The sequence below is a fragment of the Phyllopteryx taeniolatus genome, chromosome 2, assembly GCF_024500385.1.
Source record: "Phyllopteryx taeniolatus isolate TA_2022b chromosome 2, UOR_Ptae_1.2, whole genome shotgun sequence".
Lineage (NCBI taxonomy): Eukaryota > Metazoa > Chordata > Actinopteri > Syngnathiformes > Syngnathidae > Phyllopteryx > Phyllopteryx taeniolatus.
Window position 1 is genome coordinate 8,181,157 of NC_084503.1, and position 18,531 is coordinate 8,199,687.

The 18,531-nt window shown below is 44.3% G+C and overlaps 1 protein-coding gene and 1 long non-coding RNA gene across 14 annotated transcripts in view; one reads left to right on the plus strand and one right to left on the minus strand.

The window, feature by feature from the left end:
- Nucleotides 1-18,531, minus strand: part of LOC133470229 (serine/threonine-protein kinase BRSK2-like) — a 145,363-nt gene that overhangs the window by 36,602 nt on the left and 90,230 nt on the right. For 10 of the 12 annotated variants that reach the window (XM_061758358.1, XM_061758387.1, XM_061758338.1 and 7 more), the window contains 5 exons: nt 16,107-16,253; nt 9,754-9,785; nt 9,466-9,630; nt 9,229-9,326; nt 6,230-6,383 (listed from right to left, as the gene is read on the minus strand). In XM_061758358.1, the coding sequence (XP_061614342.1) occupies nt 6,230-6,383; nt 9,229-9,326; nt 9,466-9,630; nt 9,754-9,785; nt 16,107-16,253 (596 nt within the window). The remainder of the gene's footprint in view (nt 1-6,229; nt 6,384-9,228; nt 9,327-9,465; nt 9,631-9,753; nt 9,786-16,106; nt 16,254-18,531) is intronic. The other 2 variants (XM_061758347.1, XM_061758411.1) reach the window with 1 other exon arrangement.
- The window catches only part of LOC133470268 (uncharacterized), a 61,448-nt gene continuing 51,010 nt past the window's right edge, over nt 8,094-18,531 (plus strand). For both annotated transcript variants that reach the window (XR_009785934.1, XR_009785933.1), the window contains exon 1: nt 8,094-8,409. This is a non-coding gene — a long non-coding RNA (uncharacterized LOC133470268). The remainder of the gene's footprint in view (nt 8,410-18,531) is intronic.

Here is an 18,531-nt window from a genome sequence, read left to right on the forward strand (position 1 = left end):
ATGTCAAAATTTCATCTTTTATTTTCAGGTATTTACATCTGTATTTGAGACACAATTTAGAAGACAGCATAATCTGCAACGAAATGCCACATTTGTAGGTGATCTTAAGTACTGGAACTGATAGACTTAAAATAGATTAAAGTGGTGTTTTTTTCCAGGCTTTCACAGTAGCCTCTTTTGTTTTTCAATTATTTTGGGTTTTAGTCTCATTAACAGGTAAATGCATGCACTTCTGGGTCTACAGTAAATCGGGAGACAGTCTAAACCCTGAAACCACTTGCTTTTGAGGAACTCGTTGTTTTGCTGTTTGTGTTTGAGTCTTTCCTTTCTGCATGGCAAAGGATCACGCAATGTATTCTGTTGCATCTTTAATTTGACAGACAAAATGTTTTTGTGCACTTCTGAGTTCATTTTTCTGCTGCAATCATGTGTTACATCATTCAGTTAAATTCAATCCAAATCAATTCCATACCTTAGATCAAATGAAAAATTAGTGGGTTTAAACAAAATGCGCCATCTTCTGGATTGATCAGATCCTTGAATTAAAGCCTGGAATGTTTATCTCTTGTGTCTTATTCATATTTTGAAAAAATAGTGGAACTGGCCTCACTGTTCCAGTGCTTTTGGAGGGAAGTGAATATATCATGATAAAATAAATCCAGGTTAGGCAAAGATTTACAAATTAGCGCCACAGCCATTAATTGCTTTGGACGTAACCTTGAGTACATGTGAAAAAATAAGAATACAAATAAATAAATAATCTCAATGTAATCTAAATACTGCAAAGACAGAGTGGGCAAACATTGAAACAACAACCAATGAAACAGATTATGGATTCATAATTTATAATAAAAGGGCATACAGATGCACACAATCTTTACAAGCTTTATATCCATTGTCCACCCCCCACACACCCTTTCATAAGCTTTTCAATTTTTATTCATGTGTCATTAACTTTTCATTTTCCTCCTTCTCTTCTTCCCTTCATTGACAAGACAATGCCATGCTGACGTCTTCGAAGAATTTTACATTTAACTGCCCATGGACAATTTGGCTTTATTTGGAGTGAAAATGAAAAACACTATATCATGATTAAATATCCTGGAGAACACACAAAAACACACACGTGTGCGCACACACAGACATGCATCATCAGTGAACAAAAAAACTGCTAAACCTAATTTGTCATGGCCCTTGTTTATCTCTTTATCGCCTTGGACCTGGAGGTTTTCAGCTTTTTATGATGTCTGTTTATCTCTTCGTAGACTACATAACAATTGCTATACTCATTTTAATTTTTTTGGTTGCAGGACTGAAGCACAGTAAAAAAAAAACAGGAAAATACAGCAACGATGAATAATAAGTAACAATAATTATCATTTTGAAAAACTAATATGCAACACATACACATATTTTAATAAGCTTTTATTCACAGAAAAAAATAATAATGAAATACAGATTGATAGATGTTAAGTTGACACCACATACACTAATTAAATTAGAAGTAAAGATTATGAACAGAATGGACCAATACCTTTCTTCCTTGCTGCAGTTAGCGTTTGTGATATCCAAGCTTTTACTAAAAACAGATTTTCTAAAAAGGGGATAGACAAAAAAATAATAATAAAAAAAGAACAATAAATAATATAAATAAAATAGACTCAGGGTTTGTTCACAAACATTGCACTAAAAAAATATTATACATTTGGCACAGAGGTATAAACAGTCATGAATGCCTTAACAGACACTCAAGTTTCCAGTTCGTGAAGAAAAAGTGCAAAGTAGCAAAATTAATAACAACAACAAAATTAGATCAAAGCAACCTATTTTGATTCAAGATCGGTACTACTTTTTCAAGGTCTGCAGCCTTTCTTTAAATGCTGCTTTGTCAACATGTTCAATGGCTACATCTCTTACAATAGTGAGTAAAGCTATACTGTATATAATGTAAGTATACGTGCACCATATACACTGTCACATTTGTATTTGCAGTGTTGGGCAAAGGGTTCCATAATTGCAAGCTGATGGAAAACTGGAAATGTTCCACCGTTTGAACATGTTTTGTTCCCCGCTGAAGAGATTGGGTGGAATAGTTGTGTTTAAAATGGATTTTGTCCCTTTGAGGTTTTAAATTGTGTTGTCTTTGTTGCGACTTCATACATATCCAACATAGATCCCTGAATAATAATAATAATAATAATTTACTGAATTAGTTAAGAATGAGGAAAGTTTTAAAATAGCAACGACAACAACTGCTGACCTATCAAATCACGAAATGTGTACCATATTTTCATGACCATAAGGCGTACTTAAAAGTCTTAAATTTTCTCCAAAATGGACGGGGCGCCTTATAATGCGACGTGCCTTATGTGTGCACCGAGTTCCAAAATCTGTAAATGTTGTTGTGTGACTTTAATGAGCGCTCCGCTTGACTGACTGGGAGCATTTCCTGCCGACACGCTGCTTATATAGAGGAAGGCGGACATGACTGAGGACAGCATGCGGAAGTAAAGGGGGAAGGGTGCGCGTGACAGAGGACGCTAAAGACACGCCCCCAGTAGGTATATAGCGCCGGTATGTGCATCGGTTTGGCTAAGGACCCCGAAAATGGCATCTACGAAGAGACACACTTACGAAGCACAGTTTAAACTGCAATCTATCATTTATGTGGAGGAATATGGCAATCGAGCAGCCGCGAGAGAATTCAAGATCACCGAATCCATGGTTCGCAAGTGGAGGAAGCAGGAAAACGAGCTTCGCCAAGTCAAGAAGATGAAGCTGAGTTTCCGCGGAAACAAGGCGAGGTGGCCCGAGTTGGAAGACCAACTCAAGCAATGGATTAATGATCAAAGAATAGGCAGGAGAAGCGTCTCTCCATCATTCCGGGAGGCTTGACGAAGGAACTCCAACCGCTGGACATCGGTGTAAACAGGGCGTTCAAAGTGAAGTTGCGAGCGGCTTGGGAGCCATGGATGACAGATGGCGAACACAGCTTTACTAAGACAAGGAGGCAGCGTCGGGCGAGTTAAGCCACAATTTGTGAATGGATTGTGGATGCTTGGGCTAACGTGTCTGCTTGCACTGTTGGTTGAGCTTTTGTAAAAGCCAGCATCATTACTGAGGAGACGAACGGCAACGAGACTGTCTCTGACAATGACGAGAGGGAACCTGGTGTGTTTGATTGAGAACTTGCCCAGCTGTTCATTTCGGATACAGAAGATGAGGACTTTGATGGGTTTGTGGATGAGGATTGATAAAAAAATAACGTGAGTACATTGTTAAATACTTCAATAAAGTCCAACCGAACTCAGTTTTGCTCCCGCTGCCTTTTTAAAAACATTGTTTTAGCGTGCATGGATGCTACCGTATGTTTTACCATGCCTGCACCCAATAATATGGTGCGCCTTATGTATGTGTTAAATACAGAAATAGACCCCGTAACTGAGACTGCACCTTTTAATACGGTGCGCCTTATGGTCGTGAAAATACGGTACTTTCTACTTTACTTTACTACTGAACAACGATTGGAAGGCAAACAGAAAGGTCAAACTATTTCAATGTAGAATACATTATTGTATTATTTTATATTGGATTTAATCTCATACATTTGGGTATACATTTCAGAAACTTGTCTTAACAATAGTATTAATTTTAATATATCCATGGCACGGTGGGTGACTGGTTAGCCCATCTGCCTCACAGTTCTGAGGACTGGGGTTCAAATCCCGGGCCCGCCTGTGTGGAGTTTGCATGTTCTCCCTGTGCCTGGGTGGGTTTTCTCCGGGCACTCCAGTTTCCTCCCACATCCCAAAAACATGTGTGGTAGGTTGATTGAAGAATCTAAATTCCCCGTAGGTGTGAATGTGAATGCAAATGTTTTTTTGTTTCTGTGTGCCCTGCGATTGGCTGGCAACCAGTTCAGGATGTAGCCCGACCCTAGTGAGGATAAGCGTTAAAGAAAATGGATGGATGGATTAATATATCCATCCATCCATCCATTTTCCTCCGGTTATCCGAGGTTGGGTCGCGGGGACAGCAGCCTCAGCAGGAAAGCCCAGACTTCCCTCTACCCAGGAACTTCCTCCAGCTCTTCCGAGGGGATCCCAAGGCATTCCCAAACCAGCCGAGAGACATAGTCTATCCAGCGTGTCCTGGGTCGTCCCCGGGGTCTCCTCCCGGTGGAACGTGCCCGGAACACCTCACGAGGGAGGCGTCCGGGAGGCATCCAAATCAGATGCCCAAACCACCTCATCTAGCTCCTCTCAATGCTGAGGAGCAGCGGCTCTACTCTGAGCCCCTCCCGGATGACCGAGCTTCTCACCCTATCTCTAAGAGAGAGCCCGGACACCCTGTGGAGGAAACTCATTTCGGCCGCTTGTATCCGGGATCTCGTTCTTTCGGTCACGACCCACAGCTCGTGACCATAGGTGAGGGTAGGAACGTAGATCGATCGGTAAATAGAGAGCTTTGCCTTTCGGGTTAGCTCCTTCTTCACCACAACGGACCGATACACAGTCCGCATCACTGCAGACGCTGCACCGATCCGCCTGTCGATCTCCCGTTCGATTCTTCCCTCACTCTTGAAGACCCCAAGATATTTGAACTCCTCCGCTTGGGGCAGGATGTCATCCCCGACCTGGAGAGGGGACTCCGCCCTTTTCCGACTGAGCACCATGGTATCAAATTTGGAGGTGCTGATTCTCTTCCCAGCCGCTTCACACTCGGCTCCAAAGCGCTCCAGTGAGAGTTGGAGATCACGGGTTGATGAAGCCAACAGAACCACATCATCTGCAAAAAGCAAACATGCAATTCTGAGTTCACCAAACCGGACTCCCTCTACGCCTCAGCTGCTGCGAGAAATTCTGTCCATAAAAGTTATGAACAGAATCGGTGACAAAGGGCAGCCTTGGCGGAGTCCAACCCTCACCAGAAACGAGGCCGACTTACTGCCGGCAATGCGGACCAAACTCTGACACTGGTCATACTGGGACCAAACAGCCCGTATCAGGGGGTTTGGCACCCCATACTCCCGAAGCACCCCCCACAGAACTCCCTGAGGGACACGGTCGAACACCTTCTCCAAGTCCACAAAATTCATGAAGACTGGTTGGGACCTCAACCCCAGAGATAGGAGAGCCCACCTCAGAGACCCCAGACTCTGCTTCCTCATGGGAAGACGTGTCGGTGGAATTGAGGTTGGGCGAACTCCCATGCACCCTCGAGGACACTGCCGAGGGTGTAGAGCTGGTTCACTGTTCCACAGCCAGGAGGAAAACCACACTCCTCCTCCTGAATCTGAGATTCGACTTCCCGATGGACCCTCCTCTCCAGGACCCCTGAATACACCTTACCAGGGAGGCTGAGGAGTGTGATCCCCCTGTAGTTGGAACACACCCTTCGGTCCCCCTTGTTAAAAAGGGGGACCACCACTCCGGTCTGCCAGTCCAGAGGCACTGACCCTGATGTCCACCGACTCACAACATCCCGAGTTGAAGTCAGTAGTGCCCCACAGTGTTGATGGTGCACTCCTTCAAACAGGGGATTCAGTTGACAGCTCTGCCTCTCTCTTCACCCGAGTGTCCAAGACATGTGGCCGCAAGTCCGATGGCACGACCACAAACTCGATCATTGAACTACGACCTAGGGTGTCCTGGAGCCAAGTGCACGTGTGGACACCCTGACTCCTGGGGGGGGGGTTACTGACCCGCATCTGGGCAAGGGAAAATGCGATCGAATAATTTTTCTCATCATAGGGGTCTTTGGAGCCGTGCTTTGTCTGGTCCCTCACCTAGGAACTGTTTGCCATGGGTGACCCTACCAGGCGCGTGAAGCCCGAGACAACTTAGCTGCTAGGATCATTGGGACACACAAACCCCTTCACCACGATAAGGTGACGACTCAAGGATAGTATATATAAATATAAATAGTTAGTTTTAAATAATCTTGGTTTGACTGACAAGCTCAGTCTCTGGCCTGCTGAGTGAACATAATCATGTACTTGATCAGAGATTTGAGTAAGTTCCCACTAAGCTATAGTATAACTATCAATGAATTGAATCAATATAAGCCTTATGTATGAGTGTCAAATGTGTATCATATTGTAGAACAATACCTTGCAAGCAAAACTATTATGTACAGTAGCTATTTTTATCATCCAGGACTAGATAACTTAAATAATGATAATGTTAAAAACTTTCTTGGAAGACTATGAAGGTGCTCAGTCACTTACCTTTGACCATGCTTTGCCATGTCGATGGCTCGCCGTACTGGGACAGGCGATCCTCCCTCTGTGACGCTAAGCACTTCCATCGACTTCCTCTCTGGTCTCCGCTTCCCGTGACGACTCAGCATGGGGGAGTCCACACGCTTCCTGGGAGGGTCTGCTGAGCAGAATTCCGAGTTCAATGAGTGAATAGGGCGGCACGGTGGACGACTGGTTAGCACATCTGCCTCACAGTTCTGAGAACCCGGGTTCAAATCCAGCCTCACCTGTGTGGAGTTTGCATGTTCTTCCCATGCCTGCGTGAGTTTTCTCCGGGCATTCCGGTTTCCTCCCACATCCCAAAAACATGCATGGTAGAATAATTGAAGACTCTAAATTGTGAGTAGGTGTGAATGTGAGTGCAAATGATTGTTTGTTTATATGTGCCTGAAGATAGCTGGGATAGGCTCCAGCATGGCCACGACCCTAGTGAGGATAAGCAGTATGGAAAATGGATGGATGGATGAGTGAATAGGAAGTAAAGAGTTAGGTAATTAGTAGATGTAACGGATGTCGAGCAACACAAATACAAAGACTGGCCTATTCTTTGAATAAGACCCACATGTTACAGGATGTCTGTGTCAAATCAAATGAACACTTAAACCAAATAAAGCTCATTCTTTTCCCCTCGTAAAACCTCAACTTGACAAAGGCTTCATTGTGGAAGACCCCTGGATGGCCAGGAGACCTACAGGTCCCACCATGATCGTCACACTGCAACTGGGGGGAGGAAGTGATTGCTAAATGGGCAGAACAATGAAACAGGCCTTCTTTTATTAGCCCACAAGTCTCTGGTCAGCAGTTTCAGAAAACTGGCATCTGGTGTTACCTCGGGGTCACTTCACTCCTCACCACAGACACTGCAAGTTGGACTCCACGTGACTGAGTGTGTTGAACATGGATAATTAAATTACAGAAATCCCCCGTCTGCATTCGGAGACAAACCTGCATTAATATTCTAAATGTATAACTTGATTTCTGTCATTTTAATGTGTTGATTCTACAGATTTGACGATGAGACTGCTCGTGAAGAACTGTACAATTGTGTTTTTAGCCAAACGTATGAAATGACCTTGTGTTGATGAACATTATTAGATATAACGGAACTAAGATTGAAACAATCATTTTGTATGCTTAGTCTCTGCGTGAGACAGTTTCAAAGTTGGGACTCGTTTATTTGAAAATGTGCTGAGAAAATGTGCTGAGTTTCAACCCGTGCGTGACTCACGCATATAGAAGGAAAATGTAGAATGGAAATCCGAGTCGGCACGGTGAACGACTGGTAAGCACATCTGCCTCACAGTTCTGGGAACTGGGGTTCAAATCCCGGCCCCGCCTGTGTGGAGTTTGCATGTTCTCCCCGTGCATGCGTGGGTTTTCTACGGGCACTCCGGTTTCCTCCCACATCCCAAAAACATGCATGGTAGGTTAATTGGAAACTCTAAATTGCCCGTAGGTATGAATGTGAGCGTGAATGATAGTTTGTTTATATGTGCCCTGTGATTGGCTGGCGACCGGTTCAGGGTGTAACATGCCTCTCGCCCGAAGATAGCTGGGATAAGTGCCAGCAGCCCGCGTCCCTAGTGAGGATAAGCGGTGAAGAAAATGGATGGATGGATGGATGGATGGAAATCCGAGTCTATGGGTGTGGTCTCCTCCTTCTCAGAAGTACAAAAAAAGCCTCAACGTCTCGCTTCCTCTCTCTCGGCTCCTGTTCTCGTTTCTGCTGCTTCCTGGTGCAGTTTTCCAAGCTTGCGGCTCTGGCCGACCCCTCCTCCTTTTCCTTTGTTGTTGCCATGCGGCGCACGAAGGATTGACTCCGAGCAAGCCTCGGTCTGACGCCAAGCCTGTGGTGCGACTCATCTCCTAGCCCCCTTTATCCTCCCCAGGTAATCACAGAAGCCTCTGGTCCACTCACCAGTTATACTCCCAGCCAAGCATAAACATTGTGGGCCACCTGCGAGACCAAACAGCAGGAGAAGTCACGAGCGCAATTTTTCGCAAACCGCGTGAACATCAACTTTCCTTATGTAGTCCTTTTCTGTTTTCATTTTTTTCATCTTTTTCCTCGACTCAACCTGCCTCCTTTTCTCCTGGGACAACAGAGACAGATCATGCCCGGACTGGTAACCACATGATCAATGATTGTGAGTAAACATTGCAGTCACTACTAGAATAAGTACGAATTGGTGCATAGTAGTTTGGGGTTAGGTTAACGATCTCACACGAGTCCCACTTTATTCTCTCTCAACACGCATCAATTCATTCACTTTCATCTCAAGAGTTCAGCCATTCACGCTATATCCTGTTGTGTTACATATGCATGTCTTTAATTTTGTAGGAAAGTCCTTCTGTATTTGTCCCCAAATTTCCCTGGAGTTGATTAAATGTTCTCTATATTAAACATTCTTTTGTGTACTGTGTCAGAAACAGTGGCCTCTGTAATTGGGAACTAATTCTACATCACTGTGGCAACCCTTTTAGAAAAAGATTGATCCACAAAGTTTTTTATCATTTTGTCCTGCTGTAAGCTAATCAACGACGTGGTGCCCCATTTTTAGACAGACACCCGGGTGACGAAGGTGAATGCAAACATTATTCTCTGACCCCATAACACATAATTGCGTTTTTCTTTGACATTCAATATACCCTACATAGAATTTTATTAAACCTTGATTGTTGACACATCTTCAAAATGTAAACTGATTATATTACATTAAATAAGAAGTTAACAAACATAAATAACATACCATTTTTTTGTGAAATAATACCAGATAACAATAATAGATAATCCTTTAATGATAGGATGTGAACATCACAGTGGTACACACCAACTTAGACAGGGACAAACCGACAATGACACAGTGATGACGCTGGATGAAAGTTCAAAGATTATCAGAAATTTAAGCCACTATCTTCTGTGGACCATGAATGTCGTATTTCTGGTTCGGTTTGGATGAACCTACCAATCTCATTGCGTGGAGGAAGGTTCTGGTCCTCGTGGCTTGGATATCTTTCTTTGCGGTCAAGTAGAAGAAAGTAGATCATCTTTTCCTGATTGTCACTAAGGAGAGAGGAAACGCAAAGAGCTATGGGCACGCTGGTATAAAAGTTGGTCCACCAACACTAAACACGGGAATTTGTGTGACTGCTGCATCATTTATTCCTACACCAAGCAAGTTGTCTGTCTACTTCTCACTCACTCATCAGACAGTAGGTCTTTGGCGAGCTTGTCCTTATCCCTGAAGCAGCCCAGAGAGTGCATACTCTCCAGGACATCTGGGTCTATCTCTTCTGCTGTAGCCAGCATCCTGATGGCCACTTTTCTGGGGATGGGCTGTTCAGGCTCAGGCTCATTCTTTCCAGCTCTGCAACACAACACATGCAACTCAAAACTACAGTAAACAACTTAGTAACTAATATAAAAAGTAACACAAACTAGATACAAATTACATATGTTCATTAGATTTTGGCAAGGTTGGTTTACTTACAGGTACCATGTATGCTTCTGGATCTGCTCCAACTGCAACACAAGAGAGAAAACAAAGCTGAAGATGAAATAAACCAGAAAGCTATTTCAAATGTGTCATAGAAATGACTCAGGTTTTTGTTTCCATATAATGCAATCATACCCTGCTTGAGCCGTCACCTTATCGTGGTGGAGGGCTTTGTGTGTTCTAATGATCCTAGGAGCTAAGTTGTCTAGGGCTTCACTCCCCTGGTAGGGTCACCCATGGTAAACACCTCCTAGATGAGGGACCAGACTAAGCACGGCTCCAAAAACACCTATGACGAACAAAATAAATGGACATAGATTTCCCTTGCCCGAACGCGGGTCACCGGGGCCCCCCTCTGGAGCCAGCCCTGGAGGTGGGGCCCGGCCGGGCACAGCCCGAAAGGATAATGTGGGTCCCCCTTCCCCTGGGCTCACCACCTGTGGGAGGGGCCACAGGGGTCAGGTGCAGTGTGAGGTGGGCAGTGGCCGAAGGCGCAGACCTTGACTATCCGATACCCGGCTACAGAAACTGGACGTGGAATGTCACCACTTTGGTAGGGAGGGAGCCTGAGCTGGTGTGTAAGGTTGAGAAGTTCTGACTAGATATAGTTTGGCTCGCCTCCACACACGGCTTGGGCTCTGGTACCAGTGCTCTTGAGTGGGGTTGGACTCTCTTCCACTCTAGAGTTGCCCACAGGCGCCGAGCAGATGTGGGTATACTTATTGCCCCTCGGCTCGGTGCCTGTACATTGGGGTTCACCACGGTGGACGACAGGGAGCCTCCCGCCGCCTGAGGGTGGAGGGATGGGCGACTGTTGTTTGTGTCTATGCACTAAACAGCAGTTCAGAGTACCCACCCTTTTTGGAGTCCTTGGAGGGGGTGCTGGAGAGCGCTCCCACTGGGGACTCCATCGTTCTGCTGGGGGACTTCAATGCTCACCTGGGCAATGACAGTGAGATCTGATCGGGCGTGACTCGGAGCAACCCCCCCGTCAGAACCCAAGTGGTGTTCTGTTATTGGACTTCTGTGCTCACCACGGATTGTCCATAACGAACACCATGTTCAAGCATAAGGGTGTTCATGTGGGCACTTGGCACCAGGACACGCTAGCCAGCATTTCGATGATTGACTTTGTGGTCGTGTCATCGGACTTGCGGCCGATATGTCTTGGACACTCGGCTGAAGAGAGGGGCAGAGCTGTCAACTGATCACTACCTGGTGGTGAGTTGACACCGATGGTGGGGGAAGATGCCGGTCCGACCTGGCAGCCCCAAACGTATTGTGTGCGTCTCCTGAGAACCTCTGGCAGAATCCCCTCTCAGAAGGAGTTTAAATTCCCACCTCTGGCAGAACTTCACCCACGTCTCGGGGAGGTGGGGGACATTGAGTCAGAGTGGACCATGTTCTGCGCCTCCATTGCCGAGGCGGCCGACCGGAGCTGTGGCCATAAGGTAGTCGGTGCCTGTCGTGGCGGCAATCACAGAAAACGTTGGTGGACACCTTTGGTGAAAGATGCCGTCAAGCTGAAGAAGGAGTCCTATCGGGCCTTTTTGGGCTGTGGGACTCCTGAGGCAGCTGATGGGTACCGGCTGGCCAAGCGGAATGCAGCTTTGGTGGTCACTGAGGCAAAAACTCGGACGTAGGAGGAGTTTGGTGTGTCCATGGAGAACGAGATCCGAACGTCTTTGAGGAAATTCTTGGCCACCATCCTGCGTCTCAGGAGGGGGAAGCAGTACACCATCAACACTGTGTATAGTGAGGATGGGGCACAGCTGACCTCGACTTGGGACATTGTGAGTCGGTGGGGAGAATACTTCGAAGACCTCCTCAATTCCACCGACACATCTTCCCATGAGGAAGCAGAGTCTGGGGTCTCTGAGGTGGGCTCTCCACTCTTTGGGGTTGAGGTCCCAACCAGTCTACATCAGTTTTGTGGACTTGGAGATGGCGTTCGATCGTGTTGTTCTGGGAGTCCTGTGGGGGGTGCTTCGGGGGTATGGGGTGCTGAACCCCCTAATATGGGCTATTCGGTCCCTGTACGACCGATGTCAGAGTTTGGTCCGCATTGCCGGCAGTAAGTCGGACTCGTTTCCGGTTAGGGTTGGACTCCGCCAAGGATGCCCTTTGTCACCAATTCTGTTCATAACTTTTATGGAGAGAATTTCTAGGCAAAGCCGAGCCGTAAAAGGGGTCCGGTTTGGTGGCCTCAGTATTACATCTTTGCTTTTTGCAGATGATGTGGTTCTTGTTGATCTCCAACTCTCACTGGAGCGGTTCGCAGCCGTGTGTGAAGCGGCTGGGATGAGAATCAACACCTCCAAATCAGAGAAAATGATCCTCAGTCGGAAAAGGGTCGAGTTCCTTCTCCGGGTCGGGGATGAGATCCTGCCCCAAGTGGAGGAGTTCAAATATCTTGGGCTTTTGTTCACGAGTGAGGGAAGAATGGAACGGGAGATCTACAGGCGGATTGGTGCAGCGTCTGCAGTGATCCAGACTTTGTATCGGTCTGTTGTGGTGAAGAAGGAGCTAAGCCGGAAGGCGAAGCTCTCGATTTACCGGTCTATCTACGTTCCTAACCTCACCTATGGTCACGAGCTGTGGGTCGAAAGAACAAGATCCCGGATACAAGCGACTGAAATGAGTTTCATCCACAGGGTGTCCGGGCTCTCCCGTAGAGATAGGGTGAGAAGCTCGGTCATCCTGGAGGGGCTCAGTGTAGAGCCGCTGCTCCTACACATTGAGAGGAGCCAGATGAAGTGGCTTGGGCATCTGTTTAGGATGCCTCCTGGACGCCTCCGTGGTGAGGTGTTCCAGACACGTCCCACCGGGAGGAGACCCCAGGGACGACCCAGGACACGCTGGAGAGACTACGTCTCTCGGCTTGCCTCGGGATCCCCTCGGAAGAGCTGGAGGAAGTGGCTGGGGAGAGGGAAGTCTGGGCTTCCCTGCTAAAGCTACTGCCCCCGTGACCCGACCGAAATGGATGGATGGTTCATGCAATCATAGTATCCAATGGTTTACTTTGTGATCTAGTGTAGTTTCATATTTGATACTTTTGAATAACAAATTAATGATGCATTAGCTTTGTCTTTAAATGAAATAGTATAGTTACCCTAATAATCTAAATTACTAGCTGTATACAACATCTGAAGCTGTGCAATCTAGTTATTATTATTATGTGGGTGGTGTTGCACTTAGTGTAAGAGTAAGCCCTGATCCGGCGGATCGCTGATTCATACAGGTATCCCTGACAAGCTCATGTCATCGTTGTGTCCATGGGCAAGGCACTTAATGCCTGGATCAAACTTCAAGGCACATTTGGTCTTTCATGATTGCACTCTGTCAGACTAATGCCACACAATTTTGCTGTATCTCCAGCAGACAGTGGCAACATTATACGACATTTATTCCGATAGGATCGTATCCCGTCTTTTACGATCACTGGGCTTTATCTTGTCACAAAGACTGTCGCAGAGGTGGAACCAGAAAAGGGTCAACGTGAAAGTTACCATGGCAACGATAACAACAATAGATCGAGCCAATGTATTGTATTATGTTGGGGAAATAAAGAACAAAAAGAGGACAAGCGTGGTGTCGTCACCAGTGCTCAGTATGTAAACAAGCTGGTGTTCTGTTGAATCATGCTGTAAAGCTTCGGTAAACATTGGTTCGTGCGCGTGAATAAATGTTGACAACAATGACCAGCAGTGTGAACTTGAGTCACATGACTTGGACTCGATTCACAAATTTGATGACTTTAGACTTGACTTGACAAAATGTCCCAAGACTTTCAACTTGGCTTGGACTTGAACAGCAATGCCTCGTGACTTCGCTCGGACTTGAGCTCATTGACTTGAAATGACTTGTCACTTTTTCTCCTAAAATTTTGAGAAACAAACACTCTGTAGCTGTATCTCGATAGCGCAACATGCCAATGTTTATTTTATTATTGGAATTTTAGAATCATGCAATCATTAGTAATGGGCAAAATGAACAGAGACTTCGAAGAGTGTGTCGAGTAATTGGTGCAGCCACAAAGCGGTGTGGTTCGAAGTGTGGTTTGGTGATGTCAGCGATGACGCTTCAACTGTCCTGAAGCACCGCACCACGTGACTGATTCAGGAAGTGGTTCGCTGGTTTGGAGTAGAATACGTGTCATTTGAACCCTAAAAGGCGCGGCAAAACGTGAGGCAGTCCCCCGCACATCTTGTGTCGTTTGGTTGGCTGGCTGTACTTGCAAGTATTTGGAACACGAAGATGGAACGAGCAAAAAAGAGAAAGTATTCCCCGGTTTGGGAGTTCTTTGACCTCATCACTCCCAATAAGGTTTGTCTTATAAGAATCAATCATATAAATAAGATTCTATTCATTTCACAACGGAGAAATTCACTTTTGCTTAGCTCGTATAGACGCACAAGGGGTGCAAAAAAACACATCGTCTGCACACGTAGAATAAACATTTGTGCGTGGGTGTGTTGCCACAAGTGAAGTAGAGCAATTCCACATTTTTACCTTTAGATGGCATCATAGAGTAAATGACTCATTATGAAGTGTCGGCATATGTACTGGAACAGTTGGCTGAAAGTGTTAATTCTTCACGGGGCTTCATCTGAACATCACTAGCAATCATAAAGATGATGTTCTCAACAGATATCACTCATGTTGAAGTGTCCAACATGCTAAAGCTCAGTTAGAGGTTATTTCTTTTAATAGTTATTGCCCTATTGGGCACGTACAAGGAGAGGAATTGACCAAGAGGTCACTCTTTCAGACACTACCTAAAGTAATGGTTTATTAAAAATGAAACACAGTGCAACAAACATCAACAATAAATGTGGCGGTTACAAAAGGTACACATTCCACGAAGTACTGTTATCATACACAGAAACGACAATTATCATAACATTAAAGACGTTTTAATTGGAATATAAAATCCACATTCCATTGTGGGAATCGCGCGTCTTGACGTCACATATGCTTGGTTTTCGGTAGCATTAGCAGCTAGCTTTGTGAACAAACAAGCAAACAGTTACATGGCGGTCCGGCCGTGCGCTGTCTGGGCTTCCTGTTCATCACAGTCTGGTTTAGTCAGTGTAGTGTTCTCAAGAATAAGTCATTTCTTTTTTTAAATTCACTTTATTTATCGTTTTCTCCACACATACCGCTTAGAATTAAAGCCAAAAAGGTCTATCTTGGTCTTATCAGACCAGTGAATCTTATTTCTCACCATCTTGGAGTAATTCAGGTGTTTTTTTTTAGCAAACTCCATGCGGGCTTTCATGTGTCTTGCACTGAGGAGAGGCTTCCGTCGAGCTACTCTGCCATAAAGCCCCGACTGGTGGAGGACTGCAGTTGTGGTTGACTTTCTAGAACTTTCTCCCATCCCCTGACTGCATCTCTGGAGCTCAGCCTCAGTGATCTTTGGGTTCTTCTTTACTTCTCTCACCAAGGCTCTTCTCCCCCGATTGCTCAGTTTGGCCGGACGCCCAGCTATAGGAAGCGTTCTGTTCGTCCCAAACGTCTTCCATTAAAGGATTCTGGAGGCCACTGTGCTCTTAGGGACCTTAAGTGCAGCAGAAATCTTTTTGTAACCTTGGCCAGATCTGTGCTTTGCCATAATTCAGCCAGTTCCTTTGACCTCATGATTCTCATTTGCTCTGGCATGCACTGGGAGCTGTAAGGTCTTATATAGACAGGTGTGTGGCTTTCCTAATCAAGTCCAATCAGTATAATCAAACACAGCTGGACTCCAATGAAGGTGTAGAACCATCTCAAGGATGATCAGAAGAAATGGACAGCATCCTAGTTAAATATGAGCGTCACAGCAAAGGGTCTGAATACTTATGGCTGTGTGATATTTCAGTTTTTCTTTTTAATAAATCTGCTGGAGCCTATCCCAGGTACCTTCGGGCGCGAGGCGGGGTACACCCTGAACCGGTCGCCAGCCAATCGCAGGGCACGTAGAAACAAACAACCATTCACACTCACATTCACAAAGAGTGAAAGATTTAAGGGGGTTTGAATACTTTCCGTACCCACTGTGTGTGTATACACACACGTACACACACACACACACACGAGTGAAGTGAATGTACATCTCCAAACACTATTTTTAAGTGTATTATTGATTTTTTGGGGGGGGGGGGGGCAAAGACAAATAATTTCAATCATAAAAGACTTTATGATACACACGATACTTAATTAGGGCTAGGCAGTATGTTGGTTAAAGACCCTTGAGAATGAAATTGCTGATCTAAAAAAAGTCTGTTACTGCTGCTAAATATGACTTTTTAACCCGTATCAATCCAGCAGCCAGGCTTGATGATGAAGTTACATTCATGGCTTACCGTCAATCTCTTGGAAGCATCCACTTCAATCATGCCCTGAAGAAGGTTCTGGCATTCTGGAGGGATGAAGTGAGGCATGTGGAAAATTCCGAGTTTCACCTTCTCCAAAAGATTCCTCAAGTTGTCATCATCAAAAGGCAGAGCGCCCTGGTGATTAAAAGAGGGAAACTAAAATGTTCATTCACTATACAGTATATTACATGTATTTACTTTCATCTTTGACCAACATAATACAGCAGGATTCCCTGTGGGCAACCAAGTGATTTGGTTAGGTAGGTTATGTAGATTATGTATAAAATATTTCACAAGGAAATTTTCTGTGCTACTAATGTAGTGCACTGACAAACATGCTTGTACAAATGTGCAACACACAAAAATAGCCAGATCGCTTTAGAAAGGCATGTGCATAAATTAAATTCAATTGAAGTGGTGCTCAATCACCTGCCCTTTTGCCCATGAATGAAAAAAGTGGCCTTTTTGCTGCAGCCCATTTGCACTTTTCTTCATTCATCACTATTTAAAAATAATAATAAAAAATTACCCCCTGTGTTATCAATTCCACCCAGTGTTTTGATATCTGATGGGCCTTTATTTGAGTCCTTGGGAGTATTACATATGATATAATATGACATTGATACTTAGATTTTTTTGTTTTTTGGTACCCTTTTTCTGACTAAAATTTGCAAAACTTTCAACAATTCCGTTTTTTTTCTGTCAATATGGGGTGCTGTGTATTCATTAATGAGGAAAATAATTGAACTTAAATGATTTTCGCAAATGGCTGCAATATAGCAAGGAGTGAAAATTTTAATGGGGTCTGAAAACCTTCCGTACCCACTGTATTTGGAGCTTTTCTGCAACTTAAAAATTGGCTAGGTATCTCAACACTGTAAGTCAGGTATGGAGGCAGTAGTGAAGTGTAAAGTGAATATAATGATTTCCTATTCAGAACATCTTTGATTTTGTAATGGATGGCTATGATTTTCAACATTTTGTTTTTTACGTTGTCTGTATGTGGCTTGCAACAAAGCTTGTCATCAATAATCACTCCAAGAAATGTATGATACTCTTTCTATTTCAATGGAATGTACTGTGATTTTAACCGGTTTTATTTGTTTAGTGCAAAAACTAGCTCCAAAATTCACAACACAACATCAGCTAACATTATCGCATTATTTGAATTTCAATCCAGTGTGTGTGTGTGTGTCTGTGCATGTGTGTGTGTAGGTGTGTGTGTGTGTGTGTGTGTATATATTGCCAAAAGACAAAAATGAGAGATTTTGATGTGGATTAACTGGATTTGCCGGCACAATCCTGACCTGAACCACACAGAACACCTTTGGGAGACTAAGAGCCAGGCCTTCTCATCCAACATCAGTGTGTAACCGTCACAAATACGCTTCTGGAAAAATGGTCATAAATTCCCATAAACACTCTCCTAATTCTTGTGGCAAGCCTTTCCATAAGAGTTCAAGATGTTATAATTTCAGAGGGTAGACCAAAGTCATATGAAACCCAATGGATTAAGAATCGGATGTCATTTAAATTCATATCTGAATCAAGGCAGGTGTTGCCTCGAAGCTCCGCCAGCACCCAAAAACAGAAAAAAGATGAATATATATATATATATATATATATATATATATATATATATTGCAAATTCTGCCAGTGTATGGAAACAACAACAACCGTACATGTCGGCAGTCATAGGCATTTGTTTAGTTCTGTGTTACTTGTCAATGATAAATAACAAAAGGTTTTGGGATTGAACTGAGGTATTGATTACAAGCAGATGTAGCGATACAACAACTCGGCTACTTCAATAAATATCACAGTAAATGAACAATAAATGATCTTCGGGAGCTTTGCTTCAAGACATTTTCTCAATCTGGACCTTTTTAAATTTTAGTTGGATACCCCTGCAATATATGGTCATCGTTCAACGGAGAATTGCTCAGACACAGAAATTCACACTATTATTATCCTACTGTTATTATTCTTGTAGCTTGCCAGGAAGTAAATGATTCTGATTCTGATGTGTTATGAAGTTCATTGACAGTATGAGGGTTTACATGGAGCCTTCTATTTTGATTATAATCGGTTTAAAAGTCAAAACCAAATGAAAACGCTCCATATAAACACCTCAATCAGAATAAAAAGGCCGATTCCAAATGGAATTTCATTCGGTTTGACAGGGGTGGAATAGTTCTTTTGCCAAACCTATCGGAAGTAAACTTGATCATGTAAACCGTGAGTCATAATGGTGCTGCGCTGCGCTCTGTTGGCGCTTGCTCTGTCGTGACGTAAATGTGCCATGACGTCATTGTGTACGCACGTAAATATGGGAGGTTCCAACCACAGCTCGTACGCGACATTTTTAAGTACATATCATTTGTTTCTATCAAGCTGTTGTTTTAATAAAAGT